Genomic DNA, 20,043 nt, shown 5'->3' with positions numbered 1-20,043 from the left:
TCTATTTTTAGAATTTTTAAAATTTTTTCCCATATTCTGAATAAGCATAACAAATAACGTCTAAATCTGCAAAATCAGTTAAAGGTATTACGAATTGGCCGAAATATGACCAGATGAGCACAAGCTCTGTCCCCATCAAACCTCTGTAATTTGGTCTCAGTTCATAACTTTACATACAAATTGATTTTGCATATATGGGAGTATTTCATGGCGAGAAAAAGAAAAGGGGAGATAGCAGGCAGGAAAAGGCAGCAAATTGGAAGTAAGAAGCAGAAAAAAGAAGCAAGTTTACGGGAAAGCTAAGAAACGCGTCAATAGAAAGCTTTAGTTTGGCTGAAACTGCAACGTAGCAAAGAATTGTGTTAATGTTTAATTAATTTTTCTCCATAGTTTTTCAGACATGGATATGTTACGTATGTTTTAATTTGCCCCTGCTATTAAGTATTCCAATCTTTACTTTGCAGCTATGCCTATTTAGATTTCATTATATCTCAAGGTATCTTGTTTAATTCTATCAGCATAAATGTAAGAAAGTATGACGAATGGATCTGTTTACATTCTCTTGCTTTTTGCAATGAAAGTCCACCGCTTCCTTTCTAAGGTGAATTCTCGCATCCATTGCAGGCCACATTCAAAAACCAACCCACCCTTGAAATGGCTTTTACTATGGAGAAAAATTCCAAACCATCGAACATGGTCCACAGCTATCAGAGATGTTTTGTATCGCGGACCATCGCCAACAGGTTACGTTATATGAAAAGCCGGGCGTTATAACAAGAGATGGTAATATGATACTCATGAACAATATTTTAACGCGAAAATATTGGTTTCCTCAAGAATTTAACTATTTTATTTGGAGGCAAATAGAGCTTAGCGAAAATTTTATGAATATCTTAAAAATCAAATCTGACATCTTCAAGCATGTCAATCCAAAATCTAGCATCAGTGGAGGTCTGAAATTTAAATATCTCGACAAAGATGACATTTCTGACAGGATTACTGATGTTAAAAAATTGAGAGCAATTGTCACTATTATGTGGACATTTTTAAACCAGTTGTATTTTGATGTACTTTGTCAAACATTATAAAATAGCTGTTCGCTACAAGAAGCACTGACTCTCTTTGAAAGATAATGAATACAAAATGACTGAAAAGCCTAAGACTTTAGCTTTGCTTTTTGTCACGAGTTTGAAGATACTAGTTCGTAAAACTTCTCGGCGAAAGTCTTTCCCTGCAACGATGCCCAGTCAATATCCACTTGTTTGCCTTCAAGTTTTGTCCACTTCGCATCCAGCAATAAACTTGATCCTTGTTCTTCTTCGGTATTTAGAGACTTTTGTAGACTTGCGTGAAAGCTGAACCCTTCAGTTACAAGCAAGGAGATCACGCTAGGAGCAAGAAACAGTGTGATTCTTAAGAAGCAAATTTCATAATTCTGCGCAGTTAAGGAAAAACGGAAAGGAAAATTTTATGATATATGAAATACCTTATATGTACAAATTTAATTTAAAACAAAACCTAGGATTTGCTAACAATTGTGATGCCAAGTAAAGTATAAATGCTTAATGAATACTGTTGGGTCTTTAAAAAAGTTCCTCTAGACAGGTTTTTTAAATTCTTCGAACGACTCCCCATTCCCATTCAAGCCCTTCAACTCAATAATCGTTCGATGCTCATGTTAGCAAAGCCAATGTTGTCATCTATTGTTGTAAAGTCTAGGTCGGAGCATAGAGAAAATCCATTTGTGAGATTATGTATGTGATTTTCGTAACAAAAACGTGCTTACTACACACTCAGCCACAATAGCCAACTAATTAACCCTTGAGGACATGTGCCGAAGCGATTTATCACGAAGTACATGTCAACGCAGTGGTCGACGGGAGAAAGACTGGGCACCACCCTATTTCCAGGACTCGATCGCTCCAACATCTATTAATTAGAGGACGTTATAAAAACAAGTTATTAATTGAAAAATTACTGACAAATGGCCCACTTCACTGTGTCCCAAAGCTCCTCCCAACACCAACACATTCAAGCCTCCACCCCCAAATTAGTATATACGGAGAAAAATTTGCCTTTCGCCAGTTTATTCAATCTTTTTTGGTCATCAAACATGCAGAATGGAATTTTTGCCATGTCCCGTCAACTGCTTGTATGTACAAGTATATTTTTTCTTATCTATGACAGACCTAGTAAAGACTTGGTCCCTTGTTAAGAGAACCGTTTCTGCGACAATGTAAGCGGTAATTATACGAGTTGGCACAGCGAGCCACTTAAGGGGGAATCCAGCGTCTACGTATATTAAAAGGGGGCGATGATAGGTTTTACCCGAAAAAGAACAAGTCTTGCGTTCTAAAGTTTTCCCCTGACATTCAACTCGCATTAACAACATGCAAGATTTAATCATTTTTCTCCAAATCATTAGCCTTTTCCTTTGATCATTCCTAATCTGTTGAGCATCCTTTAGACTATTTATCAATTCACATAACATATGTTCGTCAAAATTCAGCCAAGTGGCCAGGGGACAGTTGGGGCCAATTTGTTGTTGACCCCGTTGTTTGAAAGTTGATTGGGTAAGAGTCTTCTTGGAGAATATACCTCTTTCCAAGATATCAAGTCCGCTATGGCAGCTGCACTGGATGACGTAACGAAGATATAAGTGGGATCAAACCAGAATATGATTTTCTTACCATTCCTGACTCAAGCTTCTTGCTTTCACATAGAGCTTTTGTCCTCTTTTGTCCATTGATATATTGTTAGGATGTTGCAAAATTTTCCAACCAAAGTCTTCGAAGATGCCAAGGGCGACATGTGCGAAGTGAATAGTGATCTGCAGTAAGTATTGATAAAAAACATTGTCAATTATCATTAATATGATACCAAAGTCATCTCAGAAAAATATTCGCTTTTCCTAAAACCATGTTGGAGTCAGCAACGGTCTGTTCACAGGGTAGCTTACAAATCAACGGCCAAGGGTAGGATGTTGCAGTGAAAGACTTTCATGGATATTAATAAAGAATAATGTGCACCGTTCTGTCACAAAGTGTTCTGTGTCCTATAGACAGAACTGTGCGCGGTATTTGATTTAAAGAAAAGGACGGTTCTAAATTGCTACTCCGAATTCCACGCTTAATGCGATCACCAGGCAACTGCTTGAACTATTCTCGTTATGGATACTTAAGTTTGTTTGAGAACTGAAGAGAAAACAGAAGGATTTTTCTATCATATGTTCAAAAAGAAAAAGGGCTGAATCCTAAAGAGCCCTAAGAAATCTAAACTATGTCAACTTCACGCTAAATGCGATGCATAAATATTGGATCTATGACATAAAATAACGTGGATATACCTGCATCTTGACGTAGTCCTCAAGATCATCGAGAACCCAGTTCAAACGCACAACTGTCCCATTCATATTGATCAGCACAAACTTGTCCAGATCAATCTTCAAGTTAAATGATGTCCTGGACCAAAATATAAACAACATGGTAATACCAACGTGGGATTAAATGCCTCTCTTACAATCAAGAAAACATGGGGGTAAAAACAGGCAAACAATTTTCGTAAGGCCATGAAAAAAAAATGAAACATAAGTTCCTCAACCAAACCCCGCCCTATTTTCGTTACATTTAAAGGTAGTTTATTTAAAGGCTAATTATACTTTCCAAAGAAAGGCCTAAAACTTTCCTAGACTACACCCTTACACTCTTTCGCAAGAACCAGACAACTGAGTCCGAGGCTCGATGATCGTATTTTTTTATGATTCGAGGCTCGATTGACATGATGTTGTTTTTATTTTAGAATTGACTTTTCTTAAACAAGGAATTTTTTCCAAGACAACTTAATTAAAATTTTGAATGACATTGTTAACAACATGATCAAGTAGCTTATAAAATCTACTCTGTTTTGTTAACATGAGATAAAATTTTCAAAAAACAAATTGCTTTTTCTTACATTGTTCTTATTTTTGAGCAAATGCCTTGATGTTGTTTTTAAAGTTTGTTTATTTAAACAAGAGTGTTATATAGATGCATGCTTAAAGAGGTGGGACAAATTTCTGAAAAAAAACAAACACGGAAACATCTAGGTTCTAGAACATAAAATCACACATAGGGGCAAAAGCAGAAGGCCTTCCATTGTAATTTAAATTTAATAGTAGAGACAGACATTTAAATATCATATGAAATAGTATAGTATAGAATGCTCCAAGAAGAGAAGAAATCAATAGTGAGTAGTAATTCTTCCCAAAACTACATTGAGTAAAACCATTGTTATGATCAATTCTCCAACACTGATTTGCAATTAAGTAAGTAAAAGGATTGTGGTAGAGGTTTCTCCCATTCTGCGAGACCACGAGCTCTAACCGTTTCGTTGAAAATTCGCAGAAGTACCAAGCAGAGAGAATTCAATGGGTCTAAAAGGTGGCATTGTTCCCAAAAGGAAATTATTATCCAACAAAGGAAAACTACGAATGTGCTAAACCAGAAAAGGAAAAAAATGTTTGAAAAATAAGAAGAAATCTAAACGATTTCTTAAATGCTACAGACCTATAGCAAAGTTTCTGTCTTTTAGAAAACATATGGACGTTGGCAAATGATACTTTCGGTCCAGCATTGGAGCTCCATTCCGTTGCTATTGATGGATCAGAGTATTCAAGCGCCATACGGTCGAGCAGAGCAGTTGTCCTAGGGCCAAAGTAATATTGGTAACAAAAAGTTAAATTTACTTCTATACAAAAGGTACCTGTTGAACAAAAGGTAACGTCCATTGGAAGGAGATGCCTGATGGAGGGAGGAGTAAGTGAAATAGGGTGTCTGTTTAAAGGTGGGTGTACGGTGAAAGAAGATGGCTGCTAGAGGAAGGCGTCCATGGAAGGAGGATATCCGTTGAAAGGAGGAGTCCGTTTGGTGGAAGAAATCCGTAAGAGGAAGGTGCCTGTTGAAAGGAGGGGGTCGTGGAGGGAGGTGTCTGCTGGAGGAGGGTATCTGTTGGAGAGATGGGTGTCCATTTGGAAGCAGAGGTCCGTTAGAGGGAAGTGTCCATGGGCATGAGGTAGCGATTAAAGAGAGGTGTCAATTGAAGGAAGGTTTAAACGTATCTGTTTAGAAGGAGGTGTCTCTCAGAGGGAAGTACCCATTGGAGGGAATTGCCCCTTGGAGGAAGGTGTCCGTTGGAGGAAAGTGTCCGCTGGAGGAAGGTGTCTGCTAGAGGGGGGTTGCTTTCTTAGAGCTTAGACGGAAGAGAAGAAATTCTGGAATAAATCATATTTTCGTTGTTGGCAGTGGCAGTTTCGTTGTTGGGCGATGGCCATCAGTCAATGTTTCACTTTAAAAACTGCAGGACGTTTTCAGGGAAAACAAAGAGAACAGGTCGGCTATTGAACTTGCTTTAAGACCAATTAAAACGAAAATTTAATAAAAAGTAAAAAGGGTTAGTCCAAAGCACAACTAAATAGCCCCTTTGGGAGTAGAAAAGATGTAGCACTTGCATACCTCTTGGTTTGCCGATCTTATAAAATTTTTAAGTAGCCAAAATTCACATTTAGTTCAAAACATCTAATGAAACACATTAGGGTTCACACAGGTGCCCCTGCAACAAACAAGCATACTTCCAACGCTAAATTATTGCAGAAATGATCTTTAGCAAATAGAAAACTTACAAGATACTCTCGCAGCAATAACTACCCAAGAACCAAGAAAATAAAGTTCATCAAATAATAAATGTAGGTGCAAGACAAATGAAAAATTCCATCAAATTTCTGCTTTTCCGATGGTTAAAAAGCCTATACCGCTCTACTGGATAAACATTTGAATAAATCAAATAACAATGAAAATACCTTTTCCGCAAGACAATATGCTTTAACTCATCGCAATATGTATCCAGCAATAACGGTTTACTGAAAAAGGACAATTGAAACTGCAATTAATATAACCAAAAATAAAAAATCAGGCAGACCATATATCGAGGTAATAATAAATTCAAGCTATGTGGTACAAAATCCAGGTAAGATACATTGAACGAATAAAACGTTCAAAAGATGGACATTTAAAAAAGTAGATAAAAGACAAAAATGAGATAGACATTAATTATTTCATATCGTGAAAAAAGCAAAGTTAGAAATATATAAAGGAAAAGAGCCTTGAAAAGGCTTGTTGATTTAGGAAAATCGTTGGAAGCAGCCCAAAATATAAAGTAAAGAACAGTCTTTATAATCGAGCAAAGGCTATCAAATACAGAAACATTGCCCTAGCAAAATCTGGGACCAAGAGCCTTAGCAAAAGACTTTTATCTGGAATGTGAGGATATTGTGTGTAAGACCCCGTTTTTCACTGTGCCGGATAAATTTTATCCGCATCAAAATTAGTTAAGATAGGCGTCGCGTTTACACTAGACCCACGCTATCCGCACAAATTTGAGAGCGGCTAAAATTAGCAAAAAATTAGCTCAGATAGGAAAGTGGATTAAATTAGTTCGGATAGCTATGTGGTACAGTGTAGACGGTTTTATCCGGATAAATTTTATCCACATCGTATCTTGCTCGAAAGCGATTGGCTATTTTTTCCTATTTAGTTTTCACTGTCTCCCAATCAAGACCTTTCGACATCTTGGCTGCCTTGTAGTCGCTAAATACCCTTGCTAAAAGTGCAGTATCTTGTCAGTTCACGTAAAACTGGCATCCTTGTAAGCTTTCCCCACTTTCTTCGCTATTTCAGCGTCATTTTGTTTCACAGAACGAATTATTAAAACTAACTTTGCCTAATTTGTTTTGACAATATCTTCGGACTATGTCTGAAAGAGAAGCAGATGATTCTGAAGAGAGAATTCAAAGTCTTTTTACGTTGGCGGGAATTTAATTGTTATTTTGTTGCCCAGAGATGACTTCATTTTGGGCGTTCCGTGCACGATTTAGGTCACGTGACTGCAGTTATCCGGCACAGTGTAAACGGGAGGGCAAAGTGGACAAAATTTGTGCGGCACAGTGTAAACGCAAATCAATCAGAACAAGTTTTATGTAAACGGGGTCTAAGAGCATAGCCAAGAGCACTAGGGAAAACATTCCAATGTGGGAACATGGTTGGAAGGACTAAAGAAGGGACATAGAAAAAGCCGAAAGAAAGAATTTTGAAATTGAAAATCTTCTGGGAAACGCATCACAAAGGAAACAACTTGCGAAAAACTTCAAGCATTGCTTCTTACAAAGAAAAGGACGAAGGAACGTTGAAAGGCCCAGAGTCTCTAGAGAATAACATTCGAATGTTGGAAATTATCGGAAAGAGATATCGAAACGTGGGGCAAAAAAGAGAGTAAGGAAAACTGAAAGATGCGAGCCGCGGGTAAATATGTTTGAATGTGGGTATATTGTAGGGCAGGGTCTTTAAAGTGCTGAAGATCTGGAGAGAGTTTCTCAAAGCGGATTGTGAGAAATGGGGCTTCTTAACTAAAGAGGTTAGGGGAAAGGATTTCGAGGGATAAAATAGTGAGAGAAGGGGTCTTAAGCGTAGTGTTGAGAAAGGGACTTTCGAGAATTCAAAGATCCAATGTGATAGATTTAGGAATCTAGGAAATCAGTTTAGAAGGATCTTAAACACAGTAAAACGACAGATTCTAAAGGAGAGAGCCTTAAAGTATTCAAATGATAAAAAAGATAATAGATAACTAGATATGTATTCGACTGCAGTTTTATAAAGGGCCGTCTCATGATACCCGAAGAAGAGAAAAATTGCCCAAATGAAATGTGATTTCGGCACGAGTATTATTTCATATACTAGTGAAACCCAATGCTTCGACTTTTTGTAGACAGGCGGAAAAAATCGAGGCAGGATGAGATCACTTTAATTTTTCTTGCCGGTGTCATATGCGTTTCGGTAACCTTGTGATTTTGGTCCGGGTACACAAAGGTTCTGGCTCATATTGTTCAGAATGTAAAGAACAATCGAACTATTTTAACAAGGGGGTGCTAATAACACGTTGCGTTTCACAATGTTACACTTTTGCATAGGGTACCAAAACGCATATTACACCACGTTGGATTCATTTTCAGGGCGAAATGAAATAAAAAAGAACTAAAGCAATCGTTATCGTTATGGGTAGTTCAGAAAACTTGGAGGTTGCTCTGGACCACAGGGAAGCATGAGACAAAATTTGATAATGAATTGAAGAAAGCTTTGAAAATGAGAGAAATACAAAGAAGGTTAAAGGCTGGTTAACGGTAACTAAAATTCCCGAACTTTTAGAAAGTAAGATGCAGATTCGGAATTAAACAAGTTAACTTGCAATTACCTGTTTTTGTACGCTATGTTCTTCTTAGCCAGAAATTCTTGCGTGTTAGAAGAATGTTTGTCCTTTGTTGTCCATGGAGCTGTGGCTGGCTGTGGAGTAGGGATATCAATCTTCGCCAGGTGTTGCTCGTGCAATAACTGTTGCAGTCGCAGTTCCAGCACATCTCCATAACCCGAGAGCTGAAATTTCCACAAAGTGTTGATTAAATCCTTTCATGCTTGCACATTTAAAGCTATGTACACTCTCTTGGGTAAAGGGCTTTTTACCTATGATCAAAGAGACAAGATTCTCAGTCCCGACCACCATCTCATGCTCTTCCATAGGAATCACAAGGTGTGATCAGATCGATGAAAAGGACCAGAACACTGCTCGATACTGTACAGCCTCTCCGTGTCCCAAAAATTACTTTTGGAAGCCAGATAGTAGAAAATACAAACAGATACAAAAAGTTAGATAAAGAATTATAAATCGATACCACTTTCTTGGTAAATCGTTTAATTTTATATCATATAATCAAAATGGAAAATGGAAAATTCCCATTGTTAAAATGGAAAGGACAGAATTTCTTTTCTTTTATGTGTCTCTTAGTATTTTGGATAAAAGCCCAACAGTAAAAAAGCCGCCAATTGTTTGTCAATTTTAGAAACTAGTTAGATATTAAATGCATCAAAACCCACTGCACCATATAAAACCAACCTGTATGAAGTAGTGAATACCTATTGCAGTAGCAAAACCACGGCTGTCGAAAAACAAAGTAAGGTTGGGATAGGAGCACAAGATAGTAAAGGAATAAGCCTTTTCATACTGTATAGAATAGAATAGAATATAGTTTTGAAATCAAAGAACAATATAGATGACCCTATTTAGAAAATATTATTGGGATTTCAAACCCCTTTACAACCCCATTCCAGATTTTGGCAGACCCTGCCTTTTAATTATATGTCATCTATAAGCCATCAAAAGAACAATATATTATCTGTAAATCTATTAAGCTTGGAATTATAAACAGCTATATATGTGAAAGATAAACATATAAAGGTTTTAGAATAGGGAAAAATGAAAGAAGAATTTCTAAAAGACTGAATAGAAAGGAAAGCTTGGGTTATTGTATGCAAAGTTTGAGCTCAATGTAGCAGTGATTACGGCAAATTAACTAAGTCTAGAAATTAAATGTAGGCTAAATCTCAAAGAACAGTTTATGAAAAATACAAGCACCCGTTTACATTGTGCAAATAACAATAATAGGGTTTAGGGGAGGGGGTAAAAGAGGCGACCACTATCCTTCACGTTTAAAAATCAGCAGTGGTCTTAGTCGTCAAAGGTCCTCTAATACAGCGTTTTCGCCACCTAATGAAATTGTCATTTTGATCCCTCATTTTCATTTCAAAAGACAAACTAAACCAACATCAACCTAAAAATACACATTTTGTAAAATGAAGGATAACGCACATGTTGGAATTGATCGCGATTCCGATCTCGGTACTTTTGCTCAATACTAACGGGATTAATGCCACATATCAAGGTCTCGTTTATTTGGAAAACAGAATAAAGGATTCCAAAAAGTTGCGTTGGAGAACAGTATGGGAAAGATCCCGTTGAGTCCAGATTTCTAGGGAGGTCGTAGGCCGCTAGAAGATTCAACCCTGTAGAAAAAATATTATAAGACATGTTTACCTATAAAATCAAAATCACAAATATTTTTCTCTTCAAAGAAAACTTGGCTGGTTCGTTTCGATCGTCATGATTTTCATTAAGAAAAATAAGGTGAAGTTTCTGTAGAGAAGTACTTAATTTGGTATTTTTATGAGAAAGCATAGTTACCAGATTTTCGTAGCTAGATTCGTCGCTTTTAAGACCTTTTTCATAAGTGATCTCAGCAAAGGCATCAGGGAACAGCTAAAAAGCAATACACATCATAAATGGCATGACAACAACAATTCAAATCTTGAAACTGAACATTATGTGATGTTATGTGATGTTATGTGATGTTATGTGATGTTATGTGATGTTATGTGATGTTATCTGATGTTATGTGATGTGATGTGATGTGTAGTGATGTTATGTTGTGTTATGTTGTGTTTTGTTATGTTATGTTATGTTATGTTATGTTATGTTATGTTATGTTATGTTATGTTATGTTATGTTATGTTATGTTATGTTATGTTATGTTATGTTATGTTATGTTATGTTATGTTATGTTATGTTATGTTATGTTATGTTATGTTATGTTATGTTATGTTATGTTATGTTATGTTATGTGTAGTGATGTTATGTTGTGTTATGTTGTGTTATGTTATGTTATGTTATGTTATGTTATGTTATGTTATGTTATGTTATGTTATGTTATGTTATGTTATGTTATGTTATGTTATGTTATGTTATGTTATGTTATGTTGTGTTGTGTTATGTTATGTTATGATATGTTATGTTATGTTATGTTATGTTATGTTATGTTATGCTATGTTATGTTATGTTATGTTATGTTATGTCATGTTATGTCATGTTATGTTATGTTATGTTATGTTATGTGTAGTGATGTTATGTTGTGTTATGTTGTGTTATGTTATGTTATGTTATGTTATGTTATGTTATGTTATGTTATGTTATGTTATGTTATGTTATGTTATGTTATGTTATGTTATGTTATGTTATGTTATGTTGTGTTGTGTTATGTTATGTTATGATATGTTATGTTATGTTATGTTATGTTATGTTATGTTATGCTATGTTATGTTATGTTATGTTATGTCATGTTATGTCATGTTATGTTATGTTATGTTATGTTATGTTATGTTATGTTATGTTATGTTATGTTATGTTATGTTATGTTATGTTATGTTATGTTATGTTATGTCACGTCACGTCACGTCACGTCATGTCATGTTAAATTTTGTTCTTGTAAGCAGGATTATACTGTTTTCTTTTTTCCTTATATATAAAAAGCAAAACAATTCTGAACATGCACTTACTTGCAAACGAATTCTATTTCCAGTCACTTGGACATTTTGTAAGTACTCAGAATGAAATGCCTCCTTCGAAATCTGGAAAGAAATAACGAAGATTTATCAGCTTGAATAGAAGGAGAAATTTAATATTTACCTATTTTGATATTAACCAGATCAACGCATACTTCATATGAAATAAGTCTAAACTTATAAGGTTCACAAAATAGGAAATAATTTTACCTGGGAAAACAGTTCTTTGCAGAATATATTATGTTGTGCTTGTTTCAGCTTTTTATGCCAGGGTGAAGCATCAAGTTCACCTCGTGCTGAGGAAGTGCCTGCTTTGAAAAAACCTCGTTATCAAAAATACTAATAACTGCAAGAGCAACTTAACGGGATATATATATTGAGTAGTACAAAGACCAGTTCCGATCCCACTCCTATTTCAAATTATACTCTAACCCGAATCAAATCTTATGGGAAATTTGCACAAACATGCCTCCCTTTTTCCTGTAACTTATCAGCTCCATCAAAAGTTGACAAGATTGTGCTCCGGTGGATAACTGACACAGCAATATATACAAGAAACGATGGTGTCATAAAATGCAAGAATTGAGACAATCTTGTCAACAGGCAAGTCAAAAAACATTGTTTAATATAGGATTTATAAGCAATAATGCATGACTCATCTAACAAAATACGAAAAACTTCAGCGTAAAGAACTTTCCCCCCAGGAGTAAGATAGCATCATTTTCGAAGGATATTTTGGCTGAATTAAAGTACCTGCTGAAATTAATAAACTTTCAAACAGAATTAAAGACCCCTGCAAACCAGTGAAAGGCTGGGTCACGGTTACAATCACATCTCAGTACCTCTTGGTTCGGTATACACTCACTGTTTCCCTCTTCTAACCAGAACTGACCAGGATAAGGCGTGGCAACGAAAAAAGCCACTGGTGTCTCTTTACAAACAGCCAATCGGATACAAGAAGTTGAAAAACATTGGAATTTAGGAGTGAAGGAAGTTCAATTTTCAAAGGATTTAGGAAGTTCAAACAAACATTTTGGGGAATTAAAGCTATGTTCGGAAATCATATTTAAACACATGTAACAAGGGGAAAGTACCGTTCGAGCTTGGCTCTCCATTGTCAACATCCATTCTCTCATCTTCTTCGTTTAAATCAGAGATCCTCACTTTCACTCTGGAGTAATCTTCAAGATCTGAGCTCACCCTTACAGACAACGGGCAGCCACTTCCGTCTCTTTCTTCCTCCGGAAGGTCTTCAGTCTTTTTCACTTCAAAGAAACCAGGGTGCCAAAATGTCGATCCAGCTAGAAAGAATAAAACATTTTATAGCATTGATATTCTATACGTTTCCGCGTATCAAACCTTACCAGTAGTAATAGCTAAACCCCAAGATGATTTTAATCACTGAAAGAAACAGGACAATGGCGAAAGGAAATTATATTGGAATTTTCAACTTGAAAACTACAATCTTGGACAAAATTGTTGAGACAAAATGCAATTTTGCATTTCTCCACTTTACGTTGCCCCTGTAAATTCGTATCCCCCCTTTTCCCCGAATCAATGTTGAATGTGTAGTTCTATCATTTCTCCTTAAAAATCATGTGCATTTAACATTGAATTGGGAGAAGGGGAAAGTTATCTTTCAGATGAAAGAGAATTTTCTTCGATATAGTTCTCCATGAAAAGTCTCAACTATTTTTGTCCGGGATTGTACATTCTAGGACTTATTATGACCTAAGTTAGGAATCTATAAGTCTTTTTCAGGACGTTAAAGTTTTTCTGGAGTACGATGAAATATCACTGACCTATTCATTTTTCATTACATATGCTGCAGAAAAAAATTGGAATCAAAAATTGGTTGTACTTTTCATAGAAACATAGTGACAGTCCAGATAAATGTGACAAAACCAAAACCCAACATAACACAATGTATGTTACAGAGAGTAAGAGTTGTCAATAAGAATCCTTTAATTGTACTATCCCCCAGGGACCGCGGAGGCAGGGGGCTGGGGGGTTTTTTAGCCCCCATTTAATTTCTAGAATGTACTTAAAACCATACAAAATGTTGCCTTGCTCTTGGTTTTTAGCATGTTTTAGCCCCTCCCCCCCAAAAAAAACATTTTAGCCTCCCCAAGCTGTAATATGTAATATGCTCCATGGTCCTTGCTACCCCCTCCCTTTCCAGAGAACAATTTGAATTTCTTTCAATATCTGCGAATTATCATTTTGGATTTTGGTACCGCAAAATTCTCATTTTCATTAAAACATAACACGGTTCAGAATTAATACGCTCAGTATTTCTTTTGTACAACTTGTGGATCACTAATGTTAGAGCTACCATGGGTACGACTTACAACATCATGCATTCACTTACAATGTTTAATTAGTGAACTGCATGATTGATGAAAGATTTAATTACAAAAATTATCTACCTGATTTATAACTCAGCTCGCCGGTCACTGCATTTCCTGTCTTCTTAACTTTCCATCTTTGTCTTAATTTCATGAGCTCAGAGAAATAATCCACCTTGGGCAAGGGAATGTGAGTATAGCTATCATATTTTTCTTCGACCTTCCCTTGCGTCATTCGCTCAGCTCCAAGTCGTATGACGTCAGCGGCTTTAGCAAGACTCTGTTGGATAAAATAGATTTTAATTGAAAAATCAGGGGTTAAAGCGAAATACGATATAGGATTTACAGGTAGTTTCCAGCATAAGTCCTCCAATTACAATTCGTTAACATTTCGCACCATCCTACATTAAATAACCTTTGTACTACCAATTTTTGCATCAGTTAGTCATCTTGTCAAATTGTCAGCAAAAGCCTCGGGTTGAGATTAGGCGTGTGAGGTCAAAACGCTCTGAGCTCCGGATCGAGACACGCAGCAATCGTCTTAAAATCATCTGTTTGCTTCAAGGCATAAATCGACTGGGAGTAGACACCTCTGGCTGAGGAACGTTGACAAGCTTAAAAAGCATGATCCCCGCCCAGGGACCAAAGCAAGAGAGGGATTTACTATGAGTTTGACAGAATATGATTGAAAACTCTCAGCTTGATGAAACACAGAATCTGGTCACCCACAGGAGGTTTTTGTGCTGAAGACAATCATTACTTTGGAAGCCTCAGTTAAAAAGGAGGTGACTTTGGCCTAATTTATCTGCATTTAAGGTATTTAAGGTGTCACAGTAGCCGAGTGATTAAGGTGCTCGACAGCCATGCAAGCAGTCCGGGTTTGACCCCAGCTTGCGGATGGCCCTCAGTTCACTCAGCTGAAAATGAGTTCCTAGTTGCAACATACTAGGGAGGTAAAAAGCAGCATGGAAAGAATATTAAGTTTTACCATTAAGGTATTTACCCCCTCCTTGCTAGGTCCCCAATCCTAGCAAGCTCTTCTTGTTTTATTGCAATGTAATTATATTTAAGGTGTATTTGTAAATAGAAATGAAATTTTTATGTCGCTATGGTCAAATAAAAAACACAAGAGAATGAATTGAAGCATCTCTCTATAGCCTTGCAAACTCTACACACATTCTAGCAGTAATAAAAAAAATGGAAATAGTGAGAGTTTTATGAATAAACAGCTTTGAACAGATTCCTACCTTTCGCTTTCCAATCATTTGAACCACTTGTTTGGGTGGCTCTGCATTTTGTGAAACTGGCTCAAGAACAAGGTATTTCTTTTCCTTCATAACTTGCAGAACATCAAGGAGAACACACACTTCAGAGAGAGCACTCCTGTGTGAAAAAAGATTAAAGATAAAAAACCTTTAACCATTTGCAACCACCTGCTCTCTTCACTTAACATATCAAAAATGCTGTAGATTATAGACATCAAACTTTTTTGGATATGGTGCTTAGTGAGCTACTAAAAAAAGAGACAAAAATAAATAATGAGCATTGAAATTTAGAAGTATAATTTCATATAAAAAAAAGGACCCATGTCTTTGGGAAGAAAAAGTTCATCCAATTTTTGGCAATCTGACACCTTGGCTCTCTAACTTCGCAAAAAAAGATCTAAGTGCCTAAATATGTGAAGAATAAGTGAAAACAATAACATCATTGATGATGCTAAAAAATAATCAGAATTAAAATAGCAAATTACCGTATCTTGTTTCGAACAGACTCCCATGGCCATTGTTCAGCCTTTGATTGATCTTGTTTCTTATCAGACATGTCTTCATCATCTTCTCCATTTTGCACTGTTGAGTCTCCCTCGTCACCCAGAAAATCAATCTTATGTGCAAAGTCTGTTAGCTCTTCTGAAAATGTTAAAAGTCTGAAATGCAACAAAATATCAATATATATACTACACATTCATTTTCCATTAAAATCTTACCCAAATAAAACTTGATCAAAATATTTAGTTATTTGTATAAAATTGGAAAATTGATTCAAAAGAAACGTCATGCATATAATCAATATAGAGCTGATAATGGGTGGACTATTTTGGAAAAAAACACCAAAAGGACCTTGAAGGGAATGTATTTCCTAGATCAAATGCCCGAGAGCTAGTACTGAATTGAGCACTTTTTGGTGGGTTAGCAAAATCTGCAAATCCACTACTTTTTATAGCATAATCTGTAAAGCTGCTTCTTTTTAATGTATAGTCAGCCAATCTGTTATATTTTTCTATCAAATGGGCATTTATTTCATGCAACACCCAATGTGCAAAAATCCAGAACTCATTCAGAATAATCATTAAAATCTGACATCTGCAGGAATCTCTGGATCTGTAAATCTGCACTAAAACAATTAAAATCCATAATGCACCAGCAAAAACATCCTCAATCTATGGATCCTTAGACCCCTACACAAACCCAATTTGAAACCATCGCACAACTGATGGTGCTAATTTTCAAGATAAGTGACAGTGAAACTTAAGATATATTGGTCATTATACACAGACCAGACTACAGGTTTGGGTATGCAATGGGAATGCCTTTCCCATGCAATAATAGTTTTCTCGAATACCAATAGTGCATTTTTGCAAATTTAGATCATTCCATCCAGTTGCAGCACAAACTTTTCTGTGAATCCTGCACACAGCCTCACCACGAGGCCTATAAATGCTATTTAAAAATTAAATTCTACAGCTTTTGTACTGCTATTTTGCAACATTATTTGTTCCTACGCAAGCATAAGCTGCAGAAGATAATTCCCCCAACACAATAAATACTTTGCACTCTGGTGCATAGATGTGTAAGCCAAGGAAAACCCAAGATGGATGCAACCAAGACCTTTTCCTTTGGAAGATTTGAACCAATTTTAAAGAGCCACAACTTATGAGCAGTTTGGAGCTTGGAACAAAAGTTGGCATTTTTCTTTTTGCTAAGTAAGGAATAAGTGGGCAAGGTTCTGTGAAGATCTGAAATGGCTGGTGTATGCCTCTCTCTCTATTTTGTTCTTATATGGAATTACCCTCTTTTGTGGCATATAAGTTCACATGTCAGCAGCAGTCTGATTTCACCTTCGATTTCAAGTTAGCAGAAGCTGAATAGTTCATCTCATAATACATGCAAGTCAGTGGCAGCTTGTGCTATTGGGCATTTGGGGCAGTGCCCCCACCAAGAAATTTCAAAAAATTGTAAACATTCAGTGGTTCCTGACTTGCTTTAACATAAATCAAATCATGCTTTTGAGCAAATCGTTCAAAGAAAAACCCTGGAAAATATAGTTTTACATTTCAGCAACCCAATCTTGTTTCAAATTAATTCACAAAAAGTTTTTTTCTCCTCATATTTCTATGTCTTTCTCCCACTAAAAGAAGCAAAATTTTACCACAGTTGAAGCTGGGAGGGCAAATTCAAATTGTTTTGGCATGCGTATTTAGGCTGTCATGTGACTCTGCGAGCACAGTGATTGGCTAATCGAGCCTGTTTTTGGGCAAGAATATTTCTGCCCTCCCATGAGCAACAACAACTACTGTTGAAAAACATATCTCTCAGTCAGAACGAAACACACATCAGAGCTCTCTCAACATGGTTTGCCTCAAAAGAAATCAATCTTTGTTGTTTGTTCCTTACTTTACTGGATAGGTTTGGCCTAGGCCTTATCAATGAAATTGTTAGCCACAGTCGTACAGTTTTGTTGTGTCATAGTCTATAGTTATGCAAGAGAGTAACTGCAACTGCTAGGCCCAAACAGACCTGAGCTACAGCAAACATTAAAATCTGGACGTAAATTCACTGAGTCTCGATATATTCCAAAAAAGGATGGTTATCGTGATACAGTTAGCCTTGGAAGAGTTTGTGATGAAATTAGCAATCAAGTTAGCAAGAACAGCAGAAATCAATAAAGGGTGAAATGACCCATTGTACAAATTTCTATGACATCTTTTGAAATAAACTGAACGAAAATGTTGTACCTTCATACAGATGTTATGAAAAGCAGCATATATGGTTCTAATATTATTTGGCAAGTAAAATGTGGTTTTTTGTGAATCTTTGGATTCGCTAACAGTCATGTGTTAACTGTTAAGTTTGAATTTCATATCCATTGTTCACCTTTTCTTTGTGTATAACTGCTATTCCCAATGGCGAAAGGCCATTTTTCTAACTAATAACGACTAATTTTTCAACTGCATTATCTATTAGGTTGAAATGTCAAGGGAGAATCTTCAAGTTAGAACATAACAAACGAGATCCTTCTAGTTTGGAACGAAAACAAATTAAATGACATGTTTTAAATTTCAGAATTAAGTATGTAAATCATTTCATATGAGCTGTGCATTTTGGTAATTAATATTAAGTTCTCGTGATGATATGAGGAGAACTTCTCCCTAGAATATTCAGCCATTTCCACCACGAGCCGCCACTGATGCAAGTTTAAATGTTTATTGGCACCAAGGCTCCAAAATGATAAGTTTAAAACACAGCTCAGAAACAAATAGGCTGTAACAATCCTGAATAAACCAATCGCTGAATAAAATTATCACTTGAATAATGCTTCAAATGCTTACTTTCGATATTTTTCTTCTCCAGCCCGAGAGATCTCCTCTATTTCGTGTTCTAGCAATTTTTCTACACTGACTTCAACACTACGCGCCCTTGCTCCATTGGAAGCCATGATGAATCGAACTGTTTTGTTGTTGTCGTTGCTCTATGACTTTCTGGTTGAATAAAAAAAATTAAAACTCTATCTTATTTTTTAAATTTCTATATAAAATCCTAGAAGAACTGTTATACTTTTGTGGAAAAAAGAAAGTCGATGAAAATTTTTCCATAACTTGCTTTTATCTGAAAAAATAACTGTATAAAGTTACAATTAAGAGAATAAAACTACAGCAAAAATTTCGTCAGATAAATTTTTCGGTGGATAAACTTTGTCGAAAAAAATTTCGGATAACTTTTCCGAATTGCGTCGTGACGAAATTTCATCGTGGGTTTTTAACACAGAGATGGCAACATAGGCAGCCTTTTAAAACAAAACAGCATTTCAGGAAAATCAAAGTAAAAGCGGTATATTTCTCAGTTTATCTGAAAGCGGGTCAAAAGAGATGCTTTTAGCACTCAAAGAGTCTCTACTCACTATCTATATGGTATGAAAGTTTATATGTATAAATATATATGTAGAAATATAAGTATTAGATTCGGAAAGCATAAGAACATCTCAAATAGGAAAAGTTGGTTTGGAAACTTCTCTTTCTGTAGAGTTCAAATCTTGGGTTGAAAAGTGAATACTGAACGAATGAAAGAAGTAGCACAGTTGAATATAAGAAGACAAAAGTGGAATCCTTTGAAATTGGTGATAAAAGACAGAACTATTTTTATCAAACGATGGTGAAAACGAAGTTAGTTCAGGAACCGACAATGACGATGATGATTATGATGATGATGTTGACGAGAAAGATAATTATAAAGACGATGCAAATGAGAATAATGACAAAGTTCGTTAAAAGAGTAACATAAATTTGGTTTTCGAGCTCATCTAATATTTGTTCTATGCGAATTCTCAAAATAATCAAATGCAAAAAATTTCATCGTGAAATTAATCAAATAGAATTTCTTAAAAATATTTGTCCGAAATATTGTCACGACGAAACGTTTTGTAGTTAATTTATAATGACATCACTGACTCAAAAGCTATCAAAATAATTATAATGAAATCATTCAATTCAATTGGATTAACAATTGTAAAACAGAAATTCATAAATGCCTGTCTTTGTCGCCGTACTGGTCATCCCAAGTATCATGTGTAGAATATACAATGTTCATAAACTATATTCATGAATATGCTGATAAAGAATAAAATTTCATTTGCAATCTGCGTCTTGGACTTAAAGCTGAAAATCAAGGCTCTTCTTTTAAATGGAGGTTTTGAAGGCACTTGGTGGTTGGAGTGAATGCTACCCTCGTCTCTCCAATCCTCTCCTATTCGCAATTCCTTTCCCCCGTTCTTCATCTTTGGACCTAATGGAAAGGCTGATTCAATAGAAAAAATTTGTGAATTAACCTGCAAAAGCCCAAACGTCTATCATTTTGGAATTTACAACTTTCCATTTCTGCAACATTTTGCATTACTTTCTTTGTTGTTTTGGAACTAGTTAAGGGTACGACTGACGAGCTAAAGTAAGAAGGGACAAATTTCGAAGGATGACACGTTTTGGCAAAAGTTATTCAGAAAGTTTTAGCGCCTTTCAGAAAAGTTTAGGATTTTAAAGATTTTTCAAAAAGCTCTATTATTTTGCCATTGCATATAAAGTTTTGAAAAATCCTTCTAAATCCCTCTTTTAAATTTCCTTTTTAGCTGAAAGCAAATCAGAAATTTAAGGGTGCTTCAAGGGTAAAGTAGCATAG

General features: G+C 35.8%; 1 protein-coding gene across 1 annotated transcript; it reads right to left on the bottom strand.

The window, feature by feature from the left end:
• Window positions 1-984: 984 nt before the first annotated feature.
• LOC135689450 (mediator of RNA polymerase II transcription subunit 17) lies at window positions 985-18,353 on the bottom strand. Its single transcript, XM_065206682.2, has 14 exons — window positions 18,207-18,353; window positions 15,351-15,524; window positions 14,848-14,983; window positions 13,682-13,880; window positions 12,347-12,553; window positions 11,463-11,560; window positions 11,247-11,318; window positions 10,099-10,173; window positions 8,278-8,456; window positions 5,834-5,893; window positions 4,545-4,682; window positions 3,347-3,461; window positions 2,691-2,830; window positions 985-1,388 (listed from the first exon to the last, which is right to left on the bottom strand). Exons 1-14 carry the CDS (start codon window positions 18,311-18,313, stop codon window positions 1,181-1,183), a joined length of 1,908 nt encoding a protein of 635 aa, XP_065062754.2. The 5' UTR covers window positions 18,314-18,353; the 3' UTR covers window positions 985-1,180.
• Window positions 18,354-20,043: the final 1,690 nt, after the last annotated feature.

Source organism: Rhopilema esculentum, chromosome 10, assembly GCF_057945365.1.
Source record: "Rhopilema esculentum isolate cy_ngs chromosome 10, ASM5794536v1, whole genome shotgun sequence".
In the NCBI taxonomy this organism is placed as follows: Eukaryota; Metazoa; Cnidaria; class Scyphozoa; order Rhizostomeae; family Rhizostomatidae; genus Rhopilema; species Rhopilema esculentum.
This window is presented reverse-complemented; position numbering and strand designations above follow the sequence as displayed.